Raw genomic sequence first — 10,000 nt, 5'->3', positions numbered from 1 at the left:
GTGATAGCGTGTATTGCACAACTGGCCACTTTGTTACCTGCGTAAATAAATTCCTTTCATTATTTGCAAACTTAAGCCCGTTTTAAACGTCGCAATTTATATGTCCGAATCTAATGCAAATGAGACAATTCTATTGTTTTCGCTCATTTGCATTAGATTCGGCACACCCAAATAACGCAATAACATCATGCAAGCTTTTGACAGTTAACTTGATAAACTGAACCTGGATTGAACGGTAGAGAACCAAATAACGTGAAATGATTACTCTTGGCGGAAAACTGATTTGAAACATCTCAGTAACAATATTTTCAGAAGCAAGTCCTCCAAGACTGCACATTCAATAGCCTCCTGTCCAAGTCTAAAACAACTTTGCAACACAGTACGTATTAAGTTTTATTTTTTTGTCTCAGCGTATACTTTCGGCTACAACATTCTTCTTGCTGTGAATTCTTTGTTATACAAAGGAAGAATGTACCAACTGAAATTACGCCAAAAATACGTCACATTTCTAAGATATCACTCTCTGTAATTACCCCTTGATTTGATGATTGGAGACTAATTAATTAGCTTTGCTCGATTTACGATTTCATGCAATGATCTTTTATTGCCAATGAGTGCAACGAAGAACACAAGAACATTCTCATTTCGCTCATTTTGAAGAAAAGTAAATACTTTACCAAATGCCCGAAGAGCGATCTAATAATATCAATAATAAAAAGCAATAAACTTTGTTCATCTAATCTTCACTGAATATATGAGAATATGAATAATGAACAAATAGGCACTATAATGGTTATATTAACTTCGTGTGCATAAGGAAATCTTTCGTCCATAAGGTGGCTGGTCATTTGCGATGCCAGACTTGATTTTGTTCCTAAAATGAGCTGCATAGATTTCAGTTCAAGATCTAAAGTGCTTTAGGGAGCTGGTATGAAATCTTTTATTAATTTCAAAATAAATGGGTGCTGGAGGTTTCTCAAGTGCGTGTTGTCTCAAATCTTGAATCGTGAAAAAATGATCCTTTGAAAATCCCTAAATTGCCAAGATTTTATTTTAAGTGGTAGGCAATTGCCAGATAACATAGTAGGACAAATATATCATTACCCTCCTTGCTTAAAATATTGCTCTGGTATGAAATATTTCCTGAAAAAAAGCTGTAACTGCATTGAAATCAGAACCGAGTTTACTTGGGTACGTATTCAAATACCACACTTCGATCAAGCAGGCCCACTGTTGAACATTCTACGAACACTTGTTTTAGTTTATCGATATATTATTTGTCCAGGATGTTTTGTTATTACGTGATCATATTTCGCGCATGTTGTTCTACATGCTTGTTTGAAGTGTACGTGTCTTAAACTTCCCGTTGTCCGGGTTAGTGCCTTAGTGCTAATGGAATAATCACTTACGAGAGTGAGACAAAATTGATACCGGATGTCCAAAGAATCACAACCTGACTTTAACAAATAGAAAATTTAGAAAGCATACTGGAAATAATGGAATGCAAATGAGATATTTACAAAAAGTGACAAGGAAAGCGCTAAAGCGCAAACAATCCGATGAGGTAAATTAAAACACATCAAAATCCCTTCACCAACGACAACTCAGGACAAAGAAAAAAACAACTGAGCGACATTTTTTGTCGCCGTAAAACTCAATTAAGCTAATAACAACGGCATTTAACTCCTAATTATTGCTGTAAAATGGCTGGGAAAAGCTTAAATTACAATCAGAAACTACACTGTTATTCCCCAAACGAGTCCCAAAACATGCAAATCGTGTCATTAGGGATGTTGCCCTATAATAGATCTTATTAATAATACTGAGGACCTTTTGAAGTCTTTGACAACTTGAAGCGAGAGTCATAGCTCTGAAATGCTTTCCACTCATATCTTAGCGTCCTTTATCAAAGAGCCCTGGTCTCTGTTTGTTTTCAAAGTTTAAAGTAAACCTTACTTCTGTTATGTCGACCATTTGTTATTATCCATGTGCCAACCCGAAATGCAAGTTGTTTTTTTTTTTTCCGAAAACAGTCTTTTTAGATGATCTTTTCAACTATCAGCCTCAATATCCGTGGACTCGGGATCTGCTGATGGTGTTCTAATTGAATATATTTTTGTCAGTGTTCGAGTTAATCGTGCTTGTGTTTTGCGAGCTTTTCCTTCAATTCTTGCGCACCTTCGTAACATCCTTTTGTAGCTTTTCATGAAGCAGTCATCCAGGGCGCCGTACAAGTAGGGGTTTAAACAGCTGTTGAGCCAGATCAAGAAATGAGAGTATTTCATGAGTATACTGAAGTAGGGATATTCCTGCCCTGTTCCATAATCGAGCCAGAAAAACAGAACGTGATTAGGAAGATAGCAAAGAGCGAAGCTTGCAATCAAAACAATCAACAACCGAATAAACTTCTTGTGGTTTGCTTTGGTTTTAGCATTAGTTGACTTTCTTCCCTCGAGGCCCTCATCTCTGCGATACAGAACCATGGCCATTTTACCGTAAGCTATTCCAATGATGACCAGAGGAAGAAAATATTCGGATATGAACAGGTACAAGGTGTAGCCTTCTTTTAAAATTGTGCCGAGAGGCGGTTCGCCCCAGAACTCATCGCAGCTGAATTTATTGTCCTCCGCTAAGGCGTCTCGGTTGACATCCATCACCACAATTTGCGGGAGAGCGGACAAGAAAGCGCACAGCCAAATCAGGGAAAGAAGAAACTTGACCTTCCGTAGGGTTAATCTAGCTTTCATGGGATAAACAATCCCAATAAAACGTTGGAGTGTCAGGGAGGTAAGACCAAAAATTGACGCACCCTGGCATAACAAGGCGAGCGCTGGAATGAGCTTACAAACAGCCGTGGTGCCAAAAAATCCGAACGGATACTTTCCAGTCTCGTAATACACTAAGATGAAGGGCATACAGAACAAACCAACCGCTATATCGGCTATTGCCAAGCTCACCAAGAACAATCCATAGTAGTAATTCCTGAAACTACGTAGTTTTCGACTTTTCCTCACAGTCAAGCAAACAAGAGTGTTCCCAGCAATGTTAAGGACCAGAATAAAAACGGACAGGGTAATGCGAATGACCACCGAAGGAAAGGGTTCCTGTGCCTCGAGGCTGGTAGGCAACGACAATGGGGTCGGTCTTGCTTCATGGCTCATCGACAGAGATGACGGCACAGAATTTGTCGACGTTGTGTTCATGGAGAAAAGAGAACTGGGTTTAGCGGAGGTCATGATGTGAACAAACTGGATGCATCAATGGTGTTTCAGGTGTTTAGTTTCTGCCGTTGGGTTGCTGTCAAATCAATCTTAAAAGTCTCACTAATCTCTCGCGCTCATCTGAACCAATTGGCGAATGAGAAATGCCGGATCTGAAGGGATGAAATAGGCTTGAGATGGCTGGTTTTGCGTCTGTTTTTCGCGATACTTGTTAACTTGCTCTCAACGATGAAATCTGACTCAAATGACAAGAGAACAATTTGATGGATTTGCTCTTATCAGGCGCATCAAGTCAATTGAAGTGCGGGGCACAGAGAGTGTCGCGATTGACAGAAGTACGGTGAGACGTCCGGGATTTACTTTCAAAAGGAGTTTAGCCGCGATGACTGGCCCAAAGGATAATTAACGAAGATATCTGCAGCACACTTACAAAGGCATCTTGTTCAAAAAGAAGCAATAAAGAGAAATGAGTTGTTAATGATGTGCGCTTGATAATCTGACACAAAAACGTGACAGTCAACAAACAGAGTGTTCTTTCAGGCAAACAGTTCAGTCAATATGACGGCAGAATAGCAAATTCTATCATCGAGAAAGGATCAAGTACATGGACCATTTGATTTATAAACGATATTATTCTATTATACAAATAGGGCTTTAGTAAAACACAGATCTATCACCTAAGTAGCAAGAAAATTATAGGATTTAGAAATTTAAATATATACAAATCGGTATAAGACAGAAATGGTTTTTCCCTCTAGTTCATAAGTGCCACCGAAATTCAACACGGCGTTCTTTAAGTTGAAAGCGATAAGAATATTTACGTACGAATTTACTCAGGCTAAGATTCCCTTCCATCCGGTGTCTAATCTGTCACTCCTTCAAATAAAACAGTAAATGAAAATCAAAGTTAACTCGTTTTTTGAAAGTTCTATTTTTTTAAAAAATCCAAAAAATATCCTTCACATCTTTCTCAAATCAAAATGTGCCATTCAGAGTTACGCTCACTGGCGTCATCCGTTACTTTTGCGATCATTTATCTGGTCTGACCTGGCCTGTACTTTTTCTTCCCATAACCTTCAATTCTTATTATCTCAAAGGTTCTTATAAAATACTTGATTTCGTAATGAAATGTAAATGATACTAAACTTATGTTAAACAGTTCTTCACATTTAATTCCGGTCAGATAGCCTTCCCAAGCTGCTGCATTGACCCGGATAGTTTCTTAAATGCAATTAACTTATAACAACGGGCTAATCCTTTCGTTGACAGGGCTACACCTTTAAATAAGATGAGACATTAAATACTTCATTATATATAACCAAAAGCATCTGACATAACATTGTTCTCAATACATAGGTAGAAAAATACCCATGTTTCCCCTTTACAGAGGTTCCCTTCCCTTGACTCTTTCGAGTTTGTGTTGATCCCGTGAGGCCATATAAAAAAAGGAAAATAAACTAAAAACGAAGTATCAAGTTCAATGTGAAGAAAGCGTTTGGATTGTTTGATTTGTAAATGTTTTGTTTAAAACCTGATAGCCAACCCAAAACCTTGCATTCAGATAAAATTCACAAGAACTATATTGAAATCCGTTGATAAGAAAATCTCAGTAATGATCGCAGATACATCAACAACGCTGATTTTGCCAATGCGTCAGCAACGTGTTCTATAGCGCATTGCACTTCTGAAGCAAAACTGCGATGAGTCGGTTTTAAGGTATTTTACCGACAATCACAAAGAGCCAAAGAAAACAAAGTTGCCGAACTAAACAAAGTGCAAATTGCCGGTTATCAGAATAGCCGACACCTTTACGCAAAGGGCGAGTTAATTTCAGTGTTCGTTTTTCATCGAAAACAAAACTTAATTCCCAGAAAAAGTGAAATCACTGCTTTGCGATGAATGAAAATGTAACAAATGAAACTTTGCAATGTGGATCTCAGAAAGGTCCAAAAAAGATCAAAAAGTAACTTTAGACTTGTCCATTATAATTATGTGAGTGATATACATTGCCATGAAAAAATGTCCTCGGAATGAAACGTATTATGCTTTTTCACCCTTTGCATGGCAAGTTTTAACAATTACAGACACAACGAAAAAGGTCAAAGTGTTTGAATAACAAGCCCGCAATGGTGTAGGCAAATTCCATTCGTGCTTTGTGCAAGAGTTAAATTCCAGTTTTATTTTCTAACATAGCGAATGAATTGTCTCTGCCCCCTTTTTTGTTGTTTCTTGAGTGCAGGTTAAAATAATACAAATGTCACAGATAACCTTCAATTATGATCACACACGTGTTAAAGCTTTGTGTGTGGGTGTCTGTTACTTCGTCACGAGCCTCCATCACTAATAGCCGCCATCCCCGATCACTCCATCGATCCCGCTGATTTTAGTCAACGACGGCAGGGATCCCACTCATAATCCCTTACGCACGGATTAAGTAAAATCGTCTTTTTTTTTCATTTAAATATAACGCCATTAACACACATTGTCACTCCCCATGATCAGGGTGGAGTCCTTATTTGTTATTGCTTCCGGTCACAAACACTGAGATACCAAAGTAAAATGACCACCTAGAAGTAATGGCAAAATTTAGAGAGAAAATGGAGTATCCGGAAACAGAGGGAGCCTGGAGTTCCTTGTAGCGGAATACCCGGGAGGACCCGGGAGCCTTATGCGGTCATTTGTCGACTGGCCTACTGTAGCCCCGTGTCATAAGGAATACTTGATTCCAAACATTTCTAAAAAAAAAAAAAAAAAAAACAAGACGCCTATAAGCGTTAACGCGGGATGATTTGGGCAATGTAAGCATGATATTCAACTTTGAATGGGTACCGATAATCACCACTTGTTTATTTTAACAAAATAGCTTGCGTTAAAGTGGCAACGAGGGAAAGTTGTAAATTAGAAAAGTGGACTAGCAACCGTTCGACAAGAAGACAGAAGGAAATTTCTCACATGAAGTAAATTGAGGGACTGATCAGGGCCCCGAACGGTGATCCATGTGGGGATATGTAACTTGATTGCAGGAAATGGCAATGTTCAACTTTTGGTGTTTTATTCCCTGTTTAGAGGTCACGTGGCCTTAACTAAAATGAGTATATCCCACGCGGGCAACAACTGCTGCGGGGTATTGTATTTTACGCGGGATATACAAAAACATCAGTATCACTATGTGGTGAAAAATCTTCATGAGAAGGCGATGCTACCCTGCATTCCAGAGGTTATTTTCTCGACTCGCTCATTTGTCGCTCTTTTCATAGCGAGAAAATAACTTCTGGAATCCAGAGTAACGCGATGCAGGTAGCTTGATGTTTTGCACAACAATCAGAAAGGAAGCCAAAAATCAAAAAAAAAAAAAAGAAAGAAAAAAGAAAGAAACGTTTTTCTAACTTAAAAATACAAAAATCTGATAAAAGAGAAAAGATTCTGCAAATATACAAACTGAAAGACCGATAGCCGAAAAATGCAGTTCTACTCTCCTGGCATTTTGCAAGGGAGTTTCTTTGTAAGAGACGATCTTTTAAAAACATCGCCCAAGTGGAGAAAATGTCAAAGAAAAAAATGAAGTTTTTATAAATATTGCTTTCTTTCCTTCACATCTGGCTCCTCGGGAAACAAAACTAACGAATTTCCCTCGGGACCAAACATTTTTATATTACAAACTTATATCATGAAACTCAATAAACCTAACAGTTGGAGGAAGTGGAAACATATTCAACATACAACTGAACGTGGGGAGCAACAGTATCATCAAAGTTTCTTGCAAATACAAACAATGAAATAGAACAACATTTTGAAAAAAAGATTGTCAACTTCATGATGTTAAGTTGTGCACTGAGTTCAAATGATTTCCATAATCTACTATCAGAGGCCGGAAATTTAATTCGTAGTGAGGACTTCTGTTACATGATTTATGTTCTTAGAGAGAAGACAATCACTGAAAAAAGTTCAAGGCCCCTGTCCAACTCAGTTCAGAAATAATTATTATGCTTTTTAAATTTGACACTGGACTTAACTTGACAGAAAAGACGTTTTTAAACTACTGAAGTAGTTTAACTTAACTTTCAAGTTAAAGTGAAGTTTAACTTGTTTAACTTTTTAAACTTGTATTATTTTTATTATATGGCTCCGTCTCACGAGGACTGGGAACTACAAAATTCACGAATTTGATTGGATAAAATCGATATTGACCACGGTCTAGATTTTCCCATCTAGACCGGCATCTACACAGGTAATGTTTTGCGGCGAAAAGATGCAAACTAAAATGCAAAAATATTGACTATTTTCTTCTACCAATATTTATTTATGGCAGTGCCAAACAGCATGATGACAAAAGAGAGGATGACGAACAAACTTTGACAGAATTAAGTTCAGCTCATCGCCACTCATCGCCGTTTGCAAGCAAAATGTCAGTTAGTACAAACCAGTTACATTAAACGAATTAAATTGTTCTTGTTTGGCCATATAATAAACATCTTATTAACCGAGCTAGGTCGGTCTGTATGGGAGAATCTTGACCTCGGTCGCTGGTACAGACCTCACTGCGTTCGGTCTGTACTGGCGACCTCGGTCAAGATTCTCCCATACAGACCTCCCGCTCGGTTAATAAGAACTAAGTATTAATGCAAAACAGAATTCAAAATGGCAGTAATTTAAGGTTGGGCTACATATACTTTGTGCATTTCAATGAATGGCATTTTACACAGTTGTAGAAATGGTGCATATTTTGCAATTGGTATTTGAGAACTATAAAGTATTTTAATCGTGTGAGGTTGCACTAGCATATACATGTATAGACCTTGGTATCAGGGGCCCGATCAGGGGCAACTGACGTTCCAATCTTATAACAAAGCTTGTCTGAGAATCATAAGTGATATGAATACCATGAGCATTCATCACCACTTCTGCCACTTCACCTGTGTTGTCGAATTGTCCTGCTATGTAACTGAAGACACTTGTTGAAGAAGGGTCTCGAAAGCATCCGTAAATGTTGTCAGCTGCAATTCTGTATCTTCCTTGGTTATACATAAGTTTACAGATGCATCTCTCTTGCAATCAGCAGCACTTTGGTGAGTTCCCGATAGTTTTGGCATTTTACTGATGAAACTGGCACATTGATGATACACCTCTTGCAATCTTGGCAGGACAAAAATGTTGACAATTTGCTGATAAATTTGAATTTGTCAACAATGCTGTTTGCTCAGGAGTTTGAAGAATTGCAGGGCCAGCTAAAGAAAGCAGACCAATCTCCACTCCACTTTAGGCGAGTTTCTTTGTTAGTGATGACGTAAGGATTAAAGCTTTCATGTGAAGCATGGGTTATTCTTGTTAACAATGCCGTTTGTTCAGGAGTTTGAAGAATTGCAGGGTTAGCTAAAGAAAACAGACCAATCTTCACTCCACTTTAAGTGTTTTTCTTTGTTAGTGATGACGTAAGGATTGAAGCTTTAGTGGAAGCATGGGTTATTCTTCTTAACAAGTATTTTCCTTTGTATCACAAACATAAACAGCGCAACAATGAAAAGCGTACGAGCATCCACCAGTCTCGAAACCTTATCATCAGCGTTATTTACATCCTGGTTGTAGTGTCAGAATGGATATTACATACAATAAACACAACACTAACATAGTGCTGATCGATTTTAAAAAGAGTACACGAAGGAGGGTGCGGGAATAGCAGATCTTAGTAAGTGTTATTGAATCCAAAAAGAAAATTAATTGCCACGCATTTTTCGTTGATAATTATTCAGCAATATCTGTAACAAAGCAATGCATGGCGTTTTTTTTTTTTTTTTTTTTCAAATTAAAGCTTAATTATCTCTGAAAAATGCATGGTTATCTCCAGTTTTCGTTTTGGATACCAAGAGCAATTGCCAAGTTCTGCTTTCTCCGCAGAGTTTCAAACCACGCAAAAATATCCTGTATTAGTAAGCACCACCCATAGGAAACCAGAGTATCTCGAGGTGCGCAGAACGTATGCACAATAACAATAACGGGCACCGTCCTTAACGTTTAACGCTTTTCGACTGAAAGTACTGACTGAGTTCAGGCAAGTACTCGATTTATTAATTTAACTGATGAGTATCGCACTGTGTGAAAGTCGTGTTTAGACAAAGTGCTTGCTGACCTATTGAACTCTTCGTTTGATAGCTTAAAAAGGCACTGAACTCGTCGTTTCGACCGATGAAAAGGTTGCTTCGATTGGCAAACTCGTTTGTTCGAGTTGTAAACTCAGTCGTTGTTTCGATGACTAGAACGGGTTTGAAGCGCACTATGCAAATATTCACGGTTCAACACACACAAAAACAAGGCAAATAATCCAAGAATTCAATATCATTTACTATTTGGCAGCCAAGTGAACACACTGGTTCGACTACAGTTAAGCCGGAGCTTCAATCTCCGTTCAATATTAAATTAAATCTTACATCCTTCCCCAGATTTCATGAACACTTCGAGAGCGTTTTGTTGGCTCAGTACTTCAATATATTTCCACCTGATCTTACACGTGATTCCAAAGTGGAGCCAATGGATTCACTTTTGAGGAGGGGGAAATCGTAGTACCCGGAGAAAAACCTCTCCGTACAGAGTAGAGAACCAACAAACTTTAATCCACATATGACACCGAGTCTGGGAGGCGAGTGCTCTCACCACTGCGCCATCCATGCATCCTTAAGGAGAAAATCATTTTATTTGCTTTTTGGAAACTAGACATTGTCACTGCCATTACTATGATTAATAAAAGCACTTTACTCCGTAAAGAAATGGACGATTACAAGTGACAC

At 38.3% G+C, this 10,000-nt stretch overlaps 1 protein-coding gene across 1 annotated transcript; it reads right to left on the bottom strand.

Moving 5' to 3' along the window:
* Positions 1–577: 577 nt before the first annotated feature.
* Positions 578–4,502, bottom strand: LOC138018767 (neuropeptide FF receptor 1-like). Its single transcript, XM_068865457.1, has one exon. The coding sequence runs from the start codon at positions 3,234–3,236 to the stop codon at positions 2,052–2,054; it is 1,185 nt and encodes a 394-aa protein (XP_068721558.1). The 5' UTR covers positions 3,237–4,502; the 3' UTR covers positions 578–2,051.
* Positions 4,503–10,000: the final 5,498 nt, after the last annotated feature.

Source organism: Montipora capricornis, chromosome 2 (genome assembly GCF_036669925.1).
Source record: "Montipora capricornis isolate CH-2021 chromosome 2, ASM3666992v2, whole genome shotgun sequence".
Taxonomy (NCBI): domain Eukaryota; kingdom Metazoa; phylum Cnidaria; class Anthozoa; order Scleractinia; family Acroporidae; genus Montipora; species Montipora capricornis.
The sequence above is the reverse complement of the archived record's forward strand: the minus strand, read 5'-3'. Positions and strand labels throughout refer to the sequence as shown.